This window comes from Saccoglossus kowalevskii, chromosome 18, assembly GCF_978046115.1.
Source record: "Saccoglossus kowalevskii chromosome 18, keSacKowa6.1, whole genome shotgun sequence".
NCBI classification, from domain to species: domain Eukaryota; kingdom Metazoa; phylum Hemichordata; class Enteropneusta; family Harrimaniidae; genus Saccoglossus; species Saccoglossus kowalevskii.
Window position 1 is genome coordinate 31,906,942 of NC_140658.1, and position 18,690 is coordinate 31,925,631.

At 35.3% G+C, this 18,690-nt stretch overlaps 1 protein-coding gene across 2 annotated transcripts; it reads left to right on the forward strand.

Annotated features, from left to right (window-relative positions):
• The first annotated feature begins 156 nt into the window (after positions 1-156).
• LOC100366777 (inter-alpha-trypsin inhibitor heavy chain H4-like) lies at positions 157-15,956 on the forward strand. Of its 2 annotated transcripts, XM_085492785.1 has the most exons (10): positions 157-191; positions 308-456; positions 1,596-1,646; positions 2,668-2,825; positions 7,959-8,072; positions 9,847-9,988; positions 10,890-11,147; positions 12,461-12,752; positions 13,440-13,972; positions 14,485-15,956. In XM_085492785.1, exons 2-10 carry the CDS (start codon positions 361-363, stop codon positions 14,845-14,847), a joined length of 2,007 nt encoding a protein of 668 aa, XP_085348911.1. In that variant the 5' UTR covers positions 157-191; positions 308-360; the 3' UTR covers positions 14,848-15,956. The 2 variants fall into 2 exon arrangements, with proteins under 2 accessions (XP_085348911.1, XP_085348910.1); XM_085492784.1 differs by having other exon boundaries at positions 166-456.
• Positions 15,957-18,690: the final 2,734 nt, after the last annotated feature.

Consider the following 18,690-nt stretch of genomic DNA (forward strand, 5'->3'; position numbering starts at 1 on the left):
GCTCATGGGTAGACGCTTGTTTGTAAACAATGACACGCTATGGCCATATGGCGCATGCGCAGGTGACGACTCCCCCACTTTAGAACATTACAATATATGAATCAGACTTGATATGTATCTGCCTGGTGTGTTGAAATAAACGAAGGCATAAGAAAAGTAATGTTGGGGGCGCTGTTGCGTGTCATTTGCAGGTAACCAATGTTTGTTTCTTAGATTCTGAAGTGAACAACATCGTAAAACACGATCGAATGACCAGTCAGTGCGTCTACGACGACTGCAGAGTTGAATAACATTTTTCCCGTTCCAGTGACTTCACCATGCTGGCCAATATGTCTTAGTGAATAGGGCTGGTGAAATACCATGTTTAAAATGGCTTACAGAGGTGTTTTACTGACTGTACTGTTAGCTACCGAAGTGACGTCATTGAATCTGGCAGTGATCCCGCCAATAAGTTATGTAAGTATAAACATGAAGTCCGAGTCCTATTTCAGATGACAATGTTGATCACTGAAAGTGAATGGTGTGTGTTATCACGCGGCGTTTACTCATCCCGGAAGTGATCGTGCAAACCTTTCTAATCAACACCTTGCAGTCGTGATAAGAGACCGCAAATGCCCTATTTATCTTGATACATAAGACCATGATGCAGTCGTGAAAACAGAAAACATGGGCGCCCACCATCATTGGTCTCAGGGGTACTTAAAATAGAACATGAGGTAATCATGTAACGTTGTCATGCGCAGATGACATGCGTGCTTGCATACGTAAACAACAGCAGTTACACGAACAGACAAACAAGTCATTGACTACTGACCCACTCCCCCCCCCCCGACCCCCACCCAACATGCTCATCAACTGACTTTCCACCAAAGAACCCAAGATTTTATACACGTACAAGCAAGGTTAATTCATGGATATGTAGCAGGCGACTAAATTATATTGAACAGCGAGTAACTCTAAAAACATAGCAAAATGTGAAATCCTCTTTGTTTGTGTGTGTCCTTGGTGATTGTGTTAAAGGGTGGTGGTCGTCGTGCTGCGCATGGGTGACATTTGTGTTGATAAACACTGATTTTCCCACAATCCAATGTGCTCTTCTAATGGAAATCACAAGTATGAGGTTTGACCTAATTAACCCAATACCTACTTAAAGCTTGGTAACGTCTCAGTTTGTACTTGTTGATCTGCACAACAGTCAAAGTCGCCATCTATGTTTATATGAGACCCATCTATCTCGCACATGTCTTCAAATACACCCAAACTATAACATTTTACTTTGAAATACTTAATCAGAGTTGTTTTTAATGAGTACTAGTATCTTTGAACATATTCCTCACTACTGCATGTGTACAGAACGGTGTTGGCTGGTTAAGTTATTTGGGGGGTGGGGGGGGGTGGAGCATGGATCTCTATGTGTGTAGTTATCTGATTTGGCAGTAAATGACTTGTTTGTTTGTTTGTTTGTTCATTCTATTATAATGCTGGACATTGTCTTTAATTTAAATATTATTAAATTAAAAATTAATTTGAACACTCCCAACACATGACATCATAATAAAAGTGTTTTAAGTGTAATTTCTGATCACATTTTGCAGAAAACCATTGGGAAAAGTGGCTTAATAAAGCGTGATGTTGGTAATGAAGAGGTATGTAGATATATATTGTTATGTTGCATATTCAGCATTTTACATCATTATCATTTTTAGCATCCTCCCTGAAAGGATGCCAACAACTTAATTTGCTCCACCAACACCACCACTGCCACAGATCAAATCACCAACACCAGAACTACCACAGACCAATCCACCACCAACACCACTACTACCACAGACCAATCCACCAACACCACCACTACCACAGACCAATCCATCAACACCACCACTACCACAGATCAAACCACCAACACAGACCAAACCAACAACACCAGAACTACCACAGACCAATCCACCACCAGCACCACTACCACAGACCAATCCACCAACACCACCACTACCACAGACCAATCCACCAATACCACTACTACCACAGACCAATCCACCAACACCACTACTACCACAGACCAATCCACCAACACCACTACTACCACAGACCAATCCACCAACACCACCGCTACCACAGACCAATCCACCAACACCACTACTACCACAGACCAATCCACCATCACCACTACTGCCACAGACCAATCCACCAACAACACCACCCCCACCACTACCACAGACCAAACCAACAACACCAGAACTATCACAGACCAATCCACCAACACCACCACCACCACAGACCAAACCACCAACACCACCATTATCACTAGCACCAGACCAAACCACCATCACTATCACAGACCAGACCAAACCACCATCATTACCACAGACCACTAACACCATGACTACCACAGACCAAACCACTAACACCACCACATACCAAACCACCACCAACTCCACCATCATTACCACACACCAAACCACCACCAACACCACCATTACCACTACCACCAGACCAAACCAAACCACCACCAACACCACAGACCAAACCACCACCAACACCACCATTACCACTACCACCAGATCAAACCACCATCATTACCACAGACCAAACAAACAACACCACCACCACTACCACTACCACAGACCAAATCACCATATACTATTATATTATTCTTTGTTTTTATAGCCATTGGCTGTTGAAAGTTTTCATGTTACGTCATCGATTACATCACGTTACTCCAAGTCAGTGATAAGCAGTCACATGGACAATAAGAAATCAATTTCCAAGGAAACCATCTTTAAAATACAGCTACCTGAAACTGCATTCATTTCAAACTTTTCAATGTAAGTACTCGCAATCATTTTGTTTTCACTCTATCTTGTATATATACACTTGTTTAATGCAGAGTACATCCATGTACTTGTAGTTAATAATTGATAATTAATAATATGTTGTCAATATTGTTGTCATGTATACAATTACTTCCACCAAGGCAGTTATGATTTTGCTGGTGTTTGTCTGTCTGTCTGTCTGTCTGTCTGTCTGTCTGTCTGTCTGACAGCCTGCATGATAACTCATATATTCTGGACTAATTTTATTGTCATGGAAACAGACATTTTTTGAAGGACTCTTATGGCTGGATTTTTAGGAGGGGTTAAGTGCCAATCAAGACATCTGACCTGGTTTCTATGGAAACAGCATTTTCTAGAATGACAGAATTCTCCTGAAAATCTCAGGCTTCTCTCAATACAAAAATCAATTGATTACATTTGATGCGAGATCTAGATCCGATTAATATGGGAACAACAATTGATACATACAGATTGAATGAATGTGGGATGAATAAATGAGACTGATAGAACAATCCATTGATTGAGGCCGGTTATCTGCAAGTTGCAACTTGTTAAGCTGATTTTTTAGCTCCGCTGTCGACTTTGTCGAGCCGAGCTTATCATATAAGTGATTGACCGTCAGCATCCATGTCAATTTTTTTTGAAAACTACAATTTTTCTTGCTTTGATACTTGGTATACATATACCTTGGGTAGACCTCTCTTAGATTGTTCAATTTGTGATGATATCTTTAATTCTCTAATTTTGATGAATATATATATATATACGGTGATAGAGGAATTAATAACTACATGAATATTGAAACTCGACAGCACTGTTTCGTAAGATACAAGTACCTCATTCATCAGGAGCTTTATGTTTAATCATTCACTGCACCAAAGAGCATACATTATAAGCTGCGCAAATTAACATATTAATTAAAATTAAATAGAAAGTTTAATTGTTACATATTAGAGCTTTTGATCTGTGTCGGCATGATGACACGAGTTCATTTCTTTTGTTTAATGTGGAGTGGTGGGGTCTAAAAATTATGATGAATTTTTCTTTCAAACATAAAATACATCGTTTGCTGGAGCTATTATACGGGCTACCGCGAGCAAGAATTTTCCATTGTATTTTATATTCAATATCTTTTTCTTTGAGTGACCAGACGTGTTTACTTAGTTCTGTCGCATTTCTGGAGGCCTGATTGCGAAATGAGGCCGTGTGGTTTCTGTATCTTGTTTTGAACTCATTACCAGTAAGTCCGACGTACGTTTCACTGGTGTGCTTGTCTAAACACGTAACTTCCGCTTGGTATACGACGCCGGACTGCAAACACTTCCCGTCTAGTGGACATGTTGTTTTTTTCTGGCAATTACACAACTTGTTGGCTTTCGTTTCGTCAGTGGTAGTGTTATTTTCGGTCACGAGTTGGTGTTTGTTTTTCTTGTTGATGGTATCTTTGATGTTGTTCATACAGCTATAGCTGACTTTGATTGTATTTCTGTTAAATATTTCCTTGAGGTTGTTGCCGGTAGGAAAGCACTTGTCGATTAGATCCAGGAATCGCTTTCCTATACTGTTACGGACGCTGCAGCTATATGGTGGGTTGAACCAAAGGACGTTGCTACGTGGCCGTTTTTTTTTACCCTTTTCTGTGGGGGGGGGGGGGGCTCAAACTTTAGTTGGTGTTTGTAGCCGCTTTCGCGTAGTGCTCTTTGGTGGGGTGGTGCCGCGATGTCAAACGTCTTCTTATCTGACGATATTGCAGAAAGACGCTTGTTAATCCCGGCCGGGATATTCTTTGTGATGGCTGGTGGGTTATTACTCTCCTTGTGTACATATACCAAGTTGGCATTAGGCTTTATGAAGGGACTGTACAAACTTTCAATGAGGTTTAGCGTGACATCAAGGAAGTTTACGATTTTCTTGTTTGCTTCGATCGTGATCTTTAGGCCGTTGTTAACAATTATAATCTGAGTAAAAACAAACACCAACAATTATTTGATTTGATTTATTTCATCATAAAATATACAACAGGAAACAAACAATGTGAGAAAGAAGAAAAAAAAGGTTGTTTGAAATTTTCCAAGAACCAACTTATTGTATGATATTATGGTAATAATGCTGGTTAAATGATTAAATAATGATTAAAATAATTAAATTAAAATGGAGTTAGGTAGGTAGGTAGGACTTCCAAGAATAGTAATTTACAACTTATAGAAGGAGGAAATAAAAGAATATAACAAATCTGATGTGTAAAAAACATATTGATAAGATAAAAGGTTTAATTCTGCAGTAGGTAATGCTTTAATGTGTTTTTGAAGTGTGTTCTATTATGGGATATTTTAAGGGAGGCTGGGAGTGAGTTCCAATGTTTAACAGATGCAAATTTTAGATTATGCTGAGAAATAGTCACGTTAACTTTTGGAATTACAAGGTTGCTTTGCAATATTGACTTCGTTGGGTTGCTATGAGACAGATCATCAAACTAGTTACTCAGATTATTGGCAAAGCGATTGTGTTTAATGTCAAATATAAATAGACAAGTTTGCAAAGTTTATAAATATCTAGAATGCCGAGTTGATAAAAGATATGTGCAGAAGGTGCAAAAAGTCTGAAAATGTGATTAGTCTAGCTACTTTTTTTTGTAAACGAAATATTGGTTCCAGCAATGTAGGATGTGTATTCCCCCAAATTTCAATGCAGTAGGTTAAATGTGTCAGAATTAGTGTGTTATATAGAAGGATTAGCATTGATTTAGGGACATAGTGGCGTGTGGCAGAATTAGTGTGTTATATAGAAGGATTAGTATTGATTTTGGGACATAGCGGCGTGTGTCAGAATTAGTGTGTTATATAGAAGGATTAGTATTGATTTAGGGACATAGTGGCGTGTGTCAGAATTAGTGTGTTATATAGAAGGATTAGTATTGATTTAGGGACATAGTGGCGTGTGTCAGAATTAGTGTGTTATATAGAAGGATTAGTATTGATTTAGGGACATAGTGGCGTGTGTCAGAATTAGTGTGTTATATAGAAGGATTAGTATTGATTTAGGGACATAGTGGCGTGTGTCAGAATTAGTGTGTTATATAGAAGGATTAGTATTGATTTAGGGACATAATGGCGTGTGTCAGAATTAGTGTGTTATATAGAAGGATTAGTATTGATTTAGGGACATAGTGGCGTGTGTCAGAATTAGTGTGTTATATAGAAGGATTAGTATTGATTTAGGGACATAGTGGCGTGTGTCAGAATTAGTGTGTTATATAGAAGGATTAGCATTGATTTAGGGACATAGTGGCGTGTGGCAGAATTAGTGTGTTATATAGAAGGATTAGTATTGATTTTGGGACATAGCGGCGTGTGTCAGAATTAGTGTGTTATATAGAAGGATTAGTATTGATTTAGGGACATAGTGGCGTGTGTCAGAATTAGTGTGTTATATAGAAGGATTAGTATTGATTTAGGGACATAGTGGCGTGTGTCAGAATTAGTGTGTTATATAGAAGGATTAGTATTGATTTAGGGACATAGTGGCGTGTGTCAGAATTAGTGTGTTATATAGAAGGATTAGTATTGATTTAGGGACATAGCGGCGTGTGTCAGAATTAGTGTGTTATATAGAAGGATTAGTATTGATTTAGGGACATAGTGGTGTGTGTCAGAATTAGTGTGTTATATAGAAGGATTAGTATTGATTTAGGGACATAGTGGCGTGTGTCAGAATTAGTGTGTTATATAGAAGGATTAGTATTGATTTAGGGACATAGTGACGTGTGTCAGAATTAGTGTGTTATATAGAAGGATTAATATTGATTTAGGGACATAGTGGCGTGTGTCAGAATTAGTGTGTTATATAGAAGGATTAGTATTGATTTAGGGACATAGTGGCGTGTGTCAGAATTAGTGTGTTATATAGAAGGATTAGTATTGATTTAGGGACATAGTGGCGTGTGTCAGAATTAGTGTGTTATATAGAAGGATTAATATTGATTTAGGGACATAGTGGCGTGTGTCAGAATTAGTGTGTTATATAGAAGGATTAATATTGATTTAGGGACATAGTGGCGTGTCTCAGAATTAGTGTGTTATATAGAAGGATTAGTATTGATTTAGGGACATAGTGGCGTGTGTCAGAATTAGTGTGTTATATAGAAGGATTAGTATTGATTTAGGGACATAGTGGCGTGTGTCAGAATTAGTGTGTTATATAGAAGGATTAATATTGATTTAGGGACATAGTGGCGTGTGTCAGAATTAGTGTGTTATATAGAAGGATTAGTATTGATTTAGGGACATAGTGGCGTGTGTCAGAATTAGTGTGTTATATAGAAGGATTAGTATTGATTTAGGGACATAGTGGCGTGTGTCAGAATTAGTGTGTTATATAGAAGGATTAGTATTGATTTAGGGACATAGTGGCGTGTGTCAGAATTAGTGTGTTATATAGAAGGATTAGTATTGATTTAGGGACATAGTGGCGTGTGTCAGAATTAGTGTGTTATATAGAAGGATTAGTATTGATTTAGGGACATAGTGGCGAATGCGAGAAATTATGCCTACTTTGGGGCTGATAATTTTCTTAACTTTTTCAATTATAACTGTATTGATCATAATGTCTGGGATAATTCCTTTCAGACATTTCATGAACATTTTAATGAAATTATGCATCCTAATCATATACTGGATTATAGACATGCATACTTGATGAATGAAACAGGAACTTATGTTTCAGGTTGTTTCTGTCCAACTTCATTTCTCATAGATAACTAGAACCATTTTGTTCAATCTTACAAAGGCAAGTCTTAATGGGAGACATATATGTTTGAGTGTTCTACCAGTTTCTTAAGTATACTTTTAAAGAGTTTGTTTGAATGTCATCAGTTATACTCGGGCAAGTCTAGGGATTGGTATGAACATCACATCTGATGCGTTTCAATTTGTGATTTGATACAAAACGGCTGACTGACAGCCATATTGGTTTTATTTTCATGTGCAATGTTATAAAAACTTACAATTGTTTTATTAATGTAGCCGTTTCCAATTTTAATTGATGCATGGATGCATTTATAGATTAGTTGATTGATTGATTGATTGATTGATTGATTGATTGATTGATTGATTGATTGATTTACAGGGAGATAGGAGGTGTGATGTATTATGGTGTTGTGAAAGATAAAGAAGAGGCAGAAGAAGAATACAACAAAGCTAAAAATGAAGGATTAACTGCTGGACAAGTCAGTGCTCAACAGTTAGTATACATGTACACTCTTTCCTCCAATTCACTTATAGTAATTTAACGCTTTGCGAAGCATTAAATTAGTATCAATTTCTATTTTCTAGTACTTAGAAATATACAAAACTATCCTGACCACAAAATTGACCAATTTAAATCATTACTATAATTATATACATGAGTAATATGCCCAACGAAAATTTGAACTAATTCGCATTCAGTATTTCTCATGTTAAAGATGAAATAATTTTCTCAATTTCTGACAACAGGTTCTATGATGTCATGCTTTACCCATAATCTTTTGCTTGAGAATCAAGATGGCTGACTACATAATGTTGATGAAAAGTTGAATATCTAGAGAATGAAAACTGATATAAAAAAACTGTAAATTGCATTCTCCTACATTTGTGGAGCTTTTTTTTTAGGGGTCATTATGTTGTTTGGATTGTGGTTTCCTTTAATAAAAATTTTACTATTGTTGAATCAAATTTACGAATAGATTATCTTTGACCCCACATTGTACTATTGTTATGTTTTTTTACTCCCATGTGCGAAGCACATATAGGGAGTCTTTGCAGTTAGTGTGTCTGTATATGTGTGTGTGTGTGTGTGTGTGTGTGTGTGTGTGTGTGTATGTGTATGTGTATGTGTGTATGTGTGTCCGACTGTTCCACTGCTATCTCAAGAACCATACATCGGTTTTTGATGAAACTTGGTGCATAGATGCTATGGGCCAATGCGCAGATTTGATTAGGTTTTGGTAAAAATCCATGCTTGTTAATTACCTAATTTGCATGATAATTAGCTAATTTTTAGCTGTTCTATGACTGTTCCACTGATATCTAAAGAACCGCTCATTGGATTTTGATGAAACTTGGTACATAGATGCTCTGAACATATGCGCAGATTTGATCAGTTTTTGGTAAAAATCTGTGCATATTAATTACCTAATTTGCATGATAATTAGCTATTTTTTAGTGGTTCCATGACTGTTCCACTGATATCTAAACAACCACTCATTGGATTTTGATGAAACTTGGTACATAGATGCTCTGAACTAATGCTAGGTTTTGATTAGTTTTTGGTAATAATCCGTGAATACTAATTACCTAATTCGCATAATGATTAGTAAATTTTTGTTTTTTTCACTGATATCTCAAGTACTAATCATTACATTTCAATGAAACTTGGTACATAGATGTCATATGACACTGCACAGACCTGATAGTTTTTATGGTAATATCAGTACATATAATTACCTAATTTGCATAATTAATTTTCAGCTTTTCTAATGATAACTTAAGTACTAATCATCACATTTCAATGAATCTAGAATTATGCAGAGACACAATTAGTTTTCAGTAAATATTTGTGCATATTAATCACCTAATTTGCATAATTAACCAATTTTAAGCTTTCACACTGATATCTAAAGTACTACTTATTCCATTTCAATGAAACTTAGTACAAAGATGCTCCAGGACAATGTACAAACCTAATTAGGTAGGGGTAAAAATCTGTTCATACTAATTCCCTAATTAGCATAATAATTCATAATTTTTTGGTTCTAATCACATTTCAATTAAACTTGGTACATAGATTTATTTGCTACAGTGCGCAGACCTCATTAGTTTTACACTCAAATCTGTTCATATTAATTTTCTGATTTGCATAATTAGTTTTCAGCTAAGTAATTTTAAATTATATTTAATGTGTCTCCAATACTCTCAGCACATGGGAGTACTTTCTAAGCTTTCTTTGATTTAAAACATACTTTTATTTCTCTCAGTCCTAGTCGTGGTTTTACACCATTCAATATTGCTGTCAATGTAGCAGCTCAAAGTAATGTTACATTCACCCTGGTATATGAAGAACTTCTTCAGAGACGACTTGGACTTTATGAACATAGGACGAGTATCAGACCTGGGCAGGTAAGGAGAATTCCATTTGATTTATGCATGGGATAAGTACCAGACTGGGACATGTAAGGAGAATTCCATTTGATTTATGCATGGAATAAGTACCAGACTGGGACAGGTAAGGAGAATTCCATTTGATTTATGCATGGGATAAGTACAAGGCTGAGACAGGTGAGGAGAATTCAATTTGATTTATGCATGGGATAAGTGCCAGACTGGGACGGGTAAGGAGAATTCCATTCGATTTATGCATGGGATAAGTACAAGGCTGGGACAGGTAAGGAGAATTCCATTTGATTTATGCATGGGATAAGTACTAGACTAGGACAGGTAAGGAGAATTCCATTTGATTTATGCATGGGATAAGTACCAGACTGAGACAGGTAAGGAGAATTCCATTTGATTTATGCATGGGATAAGTACTAGACTGGGACAGGTAAGGAGAATTCCATTTGATTTATGCATGGGATAAGTACTAGACTGGGACAGGTAAGGAGAATTCCATTTGATTTATGCATGGGATAAGTACTAGACTGGGACAGGTAAGGAGAATTCCATTTGATTTATGCATGGGATAAGTACTAGACTGGGACAGGTAAGGAGAATTCCATTTGATTTATGCATGGGATAAGTACCAGACTGAACAGGTAAGGAGAATTCCATTTGATTTATGCATGGGATAAGTACTAGACTGGGACAGGTAAGGAGAATTCCATTTGATTTATGCATGGGATAAGTACTAGACTGGGACAGGTAAGGAGAATTCCATTTGACAAGTACCACACTGGGACAGTCTATATTTGGAGACTTGATAGAATCCTTCACATAACAAAGAATATTGTAAACACATTGTATGTGTAGCAATTTAACTTCTTGATATGTTGATTTTGTTTTTGTGTTCTTCTTGTGTCAGGTGGTTGCTGATTTAACAGTAGATATATACATCATAGAACCCATGGGAATCTATTCCCTGGTTGGACCTATATTACAAACAGAATCAGGCAATGACATACTCCCCTTGGCAACAGTTACCAAAGATACTGATGATACAGCTCATATTTTCTACTATCCAACTGAGAGGCAACAGAGAGAGGAGTATCCCAATGGCATTCTGGGTAATTTGATAATTCAGTATGATGTCAATCATGAATATAACGTGGGTGAAATTCTGGTGAGTTTTCAAAATTGTTAGTTTTGTCAGTTTTATGCGATTTACAATAAATAAATTTATTCACACAAAATTTGAATTTGTGCTGTGCAGCCACCTCCACCTGTATACCTACACTGTATACAATGTAATAGGTTACTATGAAACATTGACTCACTAGACAGGGCTAAATGCTTAGCTAAATTTTGTTTTTAATGTTTATGAATGATATAAGAAATTAAATGAGACAGTGGAGATACTTTTGTTGATCAAAAATTTCCCAAACTGAATATTATACTGTTTTCTGACGTGGCTATACATCTTCAGATTCAACTCAATAAACTGCAAAATGTTGTTCTGACTGGGGAATGGGGAATGAAAAATGGTTATTTGATGAGAAACCTGTCAAATTAGTAGCACGGTATAAATATTTGGGGATAATTTTCAGGGTAAAATTATTTTTTTTCCCTTAAAATCATTAGTCAGGAGGTGGTGTATTGGCCGAGCTGAACTGTTTGACATGGATACCCATTACAGTGTTATTTAATGATATAAAAACTAGAGGAGACGAGGAGTAATTATAGTGTAAACTGAGCCTACCATGTTAAACTATATTGTCTTGGTATGACACCTTGTAAGGGTATAGGTAATACTGATTTGTTTCTAAATATTGTTGGTCAGAGAATCATGGATACACCACACCAAACTTGCCATGAAACAATAACAAACATGAGACTCCGAATTTATTGTACATTTAAATACAATTACAAGACTATTTAAGTTGTGTATCCAATTAACCAAACTTGACTGGTATAATTGATATATGTTAATGATTGGTACACCCTTCACTACATGCTAGCTTCAGTGATCCAATATTTTAACCAATTTTTATCATTTTTCACAGTGTTTACTGTAATCTGTGGAAGTGTTCTGCATATAATACAAAGTTGAAAAGCAACTTTCTTTAAGAATGACTTTATATATTTAATGAAAAAAATGAAAACACATTGATCAAACTTGGTAAATTCATTTATCAGTGCTTTAACTTGAGAGAAGAAAACATGAAACTGACAACACCAGCTGCCTCATAATATTTACATTATACATATTTATTTATGATACTAGTAGTGATTTTATTTTTATTTCTATTATTTAGCTATTTTAGTAATTACTGTATTTTACTTTCCTTTATCTAATCATTTATTTTTAATTGTTTACGTTTTTTCTAAAACATATTTACTTTATTGTAATCAATTTAATACCCTAAAGTGGGTACAATGTCAATAAAGTTTACTTCACTTACTTTTAGATATTTAATGTTCTTTATTCACTAATAGGTATTTGGGGATTATTTTGTTCATTTTTTTGCACCAACTGGTGGACTTGCACCTTTACCAAAGACTGTAATCTTCATCATAGATGTCAGTGGGTCAATGTCTGGAACAAAGCTTGATCAAACTAAAAATGCCATGAGGACCATTCTGGGTGATCTTAGAGAGTCTGACAAGTTCAATATTCTGACATTCAGTGATAATGTCTATTCATGGCAAGAGAATGTCTTAGTGACATCATCAACTTCCAATATATATTCAGCACAAAACTATGTCAGTCATCTTAAAACTATTGGAGGTAAGTCACTTAGTAAGGATACCCTTATGTCAAACTTAAATTTGCAATGCAACAAGACCACTAGCTCACTATCTGCTTTTTGTGAAGTAATTTTAAGTTTAAAATAAAGTTGTAGTTGACAATGTTTTTCAGCATTTGATCCTTGTATTTACACAGTGACTAGACACATTAGTGTTGTATTGTTGGTGTCTTAGTTAGAACTTTATTGCATGTACCGGTAGTATGAACAATCATACTGTAAAATGACTAATTTTCACTGGGTTTAAATTTCGCTGGTTTAGCATTTCAGGCATATTCATTCAGTTTTAAATTCACGGTTTTATCATTTAGATAATGTGTTCTGTGCTAAATTTTACATATTCACTGGGTTTTAATTTAACGTATTTTCCATTCAGTGAAATAAGCAAAATTAAAACCCAGTGAATAAATAACCCTTTTACAGTAATATACAATTGTATGCTAATTTTAGAAAGATATAAACAATTGGTAAGGTGATTGGCAACAGATGATGGACACATAAGTTAATCGTATTCAATTTTGTTGTTATCAGAATTTAAAATAGGATTTATATTAATATAAGGAGCTATATTTGTGAATCACTTTGCTAGAAGGACAATTTTGTGTTTTTAAAATATGATTCATATAGATTTAGTAATTTACAGTTTTGACTATATGTTTATGTGACAGGAACCAACATTAATGATGGTATTCTTGAAGGCTTAGATTTACTACATAGCAACCCAAGTGAAGAGAGAAGATCAGAAATGTTAATTATGCTAACAGATGGGCAACCAACTTCTGGTGAAATACACACTGACACTATAATGGACAATGTCAAAGCACATAGCAAGGACCATTATTCATTGTTTTGCCTTGGATTTGGAGACAATGTTGATTTTCTTTTCCTTGAGAAGCTATCATTTGAAAATAACGGTGTTGCTAGGAAGATTTATGAAGACACTGATGCAAGTTTACAACTGTCTGGTTTCTTTGATGAAGTAGCAACACCCCTATTAGTGGATGTCAAGTTCACATACATTGACAACACTGTCATGTTAAATTATGTCACTAGAAGTATGTTTACCAATTATTATGAGGGATCTGAATTAATTGTAGCTGGAAAAGTCTCAAAAGAAAGTGAAACTGAGAGTATTAAAGCCAAGGTCACTGCAATTTCTGCCACAAATGAAGTCAGTTTATTTGGTGAAAAGAATGTTAATGTAAGTATTCTTTGCACTCCTGTAAGAATACTTTTCCTTATATAACAACTATACTATGAGGTTAGTACGAGGATACCTCACAGTATGCACAAAGACAGTACAGCTAAAGTATCAACTGACATGCAGCGGAGGTCGATGCGACAACCTACTGTCTGAGTGCATACTTTGAGGTATCCTCGTAATAACCTTATTATATATACATCTGTTCCTTCCAAGGATACACCATGGGAATGCCAAAATTCAATATGTGTATAACAAAATCAGCGAACTTCTTTGTGTGAAGTCCGGTCAAACTCTGGTGGCAGCCATATGTGTTTTTATTATTAGAGGACGTTTACGCGCATAATCATTCCATATTTGCATGTATAATAATATAAATTATAATAAAAAGATTGTATCCCAAAACTATGATGTATGCTACACATGACTGTTTGACAAATAGCTAAGAACAAATAAGCTTAGGTATTATTTAATTGTTTCAATAATGAATTTTATTTCCTTGTTTCTGCTAGGATATTTCACCAATCTTGATGGGCTCACATGCTGTCAATGATTTCACAGAACGATTATGGGCATACCTTACTATCAACGATCTTCTGCAAGAGTCACTCACTCTGGAAGATAACTCTGTAGAAAAGAACCAGATTTTGGACAAGGCATTAAATCTATCATTTCAGTACAATTTTGTAACACCACTGACATCAATGATAATTATTGGTCCAGATATTATTGGAAAAGATGGTAAAGATAGTTTGGATTTAGAGTTAGACAGTTTTAATCTTGCATCAATTGGTAATGCAAGATACAATAATCATGATACAAACATAGTGATATATGTCATGCTGTTGTCATGGAAAATAAGCATGAATATTTAGAATGTGCAACCCAAGTTATTTATTTATTTAGTGTTAGCAGATAGCTTAGTGAGTGTTTTTGACACAAAATACCTTTTGTTTCGCAGTGTTAAATGTATTAACAACTTACTGTGCACAAATTGTGTTCATTTTAATGATTAAACAAATTTATGCAAGAAAAGTGCTCTCTTAAAAATACCCTTTGTTAATAATTTTTCTAAAATTTTTTTATGAACATTGTTTTGCTATTCAAATGAATGTTTGAAAAATGAAAACAAACTAGCACAGCTGGGATGGTATATTAAACTGTTTATTGTGACTTATCCAATATACTACAGTTTATTTGTAAACAGTAACATGTGTTTATTTTTTACAATATTGTCACCATGTCATATCAACAGAAATTGAAAAGCAATCACCATGTGATCCCAGTGGCATAGTATCCCAGTAGTAATTCATGCCTCTGTGACCAGTAATTTTGATATAGATAAAGTCTATGATAGCGTGAGTTTGAATTCTACTTTGTATGCAAAGTCATAAAGTAACCTGAGAAGGACCCAAACAATGTATTAACATAAAAATATAAATGAAAGTTAAATCAAATAGTTGACAGTAATAAACTGACAATAACAAAACTGAATATATATTATTTAGAGGTAAAAATACAAAAGTTGTGACTTTTGGGAGTTTAACAATAAAACAGTATTAGTATGGTAGAGTTTACTACATATGTTGATGTGCTGCTGGACCACAATTTTAATTGAAAAAAAAACAAACAATTAATTATGTGATGAGCAAAATAAGTGTCAAAGCAGGTATCATATATAAATTAAGAAAAATTGTTCCAAGATCAACTTTATTATCATTGTATAATTCATTTATATTGCCACATATAAGAAAAGAAGAAAAAAAAATATATCATTTGGTGGTTGGTTGAGGCATCTGGCATTTTAAGATTTTTTCTTGTCGTAATTTGAAACAAGTGTGGATGAATTTTCCTAGTTCAATGATTGTTTTGTCATTTTTAATTTTTAGTATATTTGTAAGTTTTTCGTCATCCGTCCTCAAGTTGCTTATATTGTATTTAATATTGCTGTTCCTTCTTGTATAAATCACAATTGAGAAGAAAATGTTTTTCATTTTCAATTTCCTGTTTTATATACGTATAGCGGATGCTTTTTATTTTTTAAATTAGTATTTATTGATTTTCAGCCCCAAGTGACTGTGGTCTAACCTGAATCACTGTCCGAATAAGTAACTCGAGGACGTTTAGTTGGGACGACGACAGAACTTGAACTGCACGACTATGATACACAGTTTATGTTGAAGTTAAAAGTTCCTCAACAGAATTGTACATTCGTTTGGCAAACATGCCGTGCAACTGCGGTACTCCACTGACGGGATGATGTTCGTCGACAGCAGTCGTCGCTGAGCTGCACGCACGCTACAACTTCGTGTGTGATGTTGCTTGCTGGTCATGGATTGACCGAGTCTTGGTTACCGGTTAAGGTAGCGAGAAGGTTTTGTGACGTTTTTAAATAAAACATTCTCTGTCTGTTGTCTCGTTCAGAACAGTAATTTAGGTTATATATATCAAAAGACTAAGTATAGAGGTGCAAGTTCGCACAAACTGGACAGACATTGTTTACATAATTATCACGTGATATCAAAAATGGCGAACCTTGTAAAAATGACTAAGTCCGCGATTGCGAGAGCACACTGCGGAATTTCCTGGTGAAATTTACGTCATGCATTGTCCGTAATCAAGTCCATTGAAATGCGTCTCCGATAATCAAAAGACCTATTATTCCGATTTCTATGGAGGTTTGTTTTTTTGTCCCCAAATTATTTCATACTTGGCACCTTTAACAGACTATTATTCTGTGACAAAGCATTTTCTTTAAAAAACCAGACATATTTCGCACCATCATTATCTTTTGAACGATAACTGCGAGTTTGAATGTCCTAGTCCGAACGCACTTGATTTGGCGGCGGTCCCAATGAGTCGTACTCGATCAAAACTTCAACTCGAGAAAAACGCGAAAAACAGTTTTGGTTAATAAAACACTGTAGATTTGCTGCATTATTATAAATATACACTAAAAATGGCCAAACATATTAACCACTGATATCATAGAACTCATAAAGAGTGTCAGATAATGAATAATTTCAAGCTCGAGCGTGAAAAATGAAGAAAACTGCTGGCATTTGAGTCCGTACTCCAGGAACGTTCGGGTTTTCCATTGCTTTAAGCAAACGAACAACGAAGGATAATCCTCTGACAAACATTACTGTTCCACTGTACACGCTGACAGTGTACAAACAAGCTAACCCTTCAAGTGTCTCTGATAAGACATCTAATAAAACGGTTTTCATGGTGAAACAAAATGGCCGATGTTTGAAAAAAAAATTGCTATGTCAGAGTGCGACACTGAGTGGCAGATTTTTCTTTGCCTCGTCTGTCAACGCTTTCTTTCTTTTCTTCACCATTGCGTTAGAAAAAACATGTATTAGTAAAATAGAATATTGACTTGAAAAATAAAACGATTTAAAAGAAAGTTGTGCAAAGTTACAGTACTCCTTTCGCACAACCTCCCACCCGCTTCCGCTTTCCAATCACCTTTTTCTCTCGCTTTTGCGACCGCTTGTTGAATTCGACCGGACAATTTCCGCTTTATTTTCGACCGCGCAAACCCCGAAATATCACCGCCCACCTGCTCGCTCGCGCGCATTTAAAATTCGGACTAACAGAATAATTTCCGAGGTTCACATTGTCTTATAATTGTCTTTCTGGTTTTTATAGATGTTGAACAGCTGACAAAAGTTCAGATACTTTTTGTTTTAACTATAGATAATTATATGCACGCAATCTGACCCTTTGACCTCGATTCGGCTTGGACTGAATATTTTATTTTAAACAATATTCTGACGTGAAATACAAAATGTATTTCAACACAAGTACGACATGGTTGTCTGTGGTTTCTTTCCTGATTGTTGAGTCTTCGCAATGTGTTTTGTATAATTATTGTTGTTTTCCCCCGATGCGGAAGGACCGTAAAGCTAAATGGCAGTTACATGCATGGGCTGAGTGAAAGAAAATATTTCTAAGCCTAAAATAGAACCTAATATTACACCTCTTTGTGTATAAAATAAAGTATTTTACAATACATGATATATTAATACACATATATACATATATGTTTGCAATTGAACGCGTTCATTGAATACCTTAACATATGAGACCGTCGCCGATATGTACATAGTTTAATGCTTGGAATCTTGGTCACGTTGAGTGATATTAACAAACATTTCATGTAGTTGCTTTGATCATGGAGGTAAAAGACTTTATATTTATAATTCTCAGGAACAATTAAAACTCTGCAGTCCTGAATCCTCTATTTGTTTTTTCGACAATCCACCTGACATGTCTTCTGCCTTCATTCTGAAGGTATCTAAAATATCAACGTGCTTGATAAACACGCCACCATATTGAGTGAATATTATTTCACACATAAAAACGTTTGGACGAATCATTATAGCTAATTAAAAAATAAATTTAGTTGGAATGTTAAAAAATGGGTGACACATTGAACAAATTAGTATTGCTTTATTTGTTCATAATGTTGACGTCACGATTTACGTAACGTGCTGGATTTAGGTACTTTGTCTATTGCACATACTAGTAGATGTTACAATACTAAAAACGACACTGGCAATGTATACCAGTATAATAATAGTTCATTTCCCCTCTAGAGGGCGTTCTTCATAAGACATTCGCTGTATCTTCAAGTTGAACACGAAACACGGAAGTAATATCTGAGATATTACGATTAGAGTTGACTATGTAACTAGCTGAATAGTTTA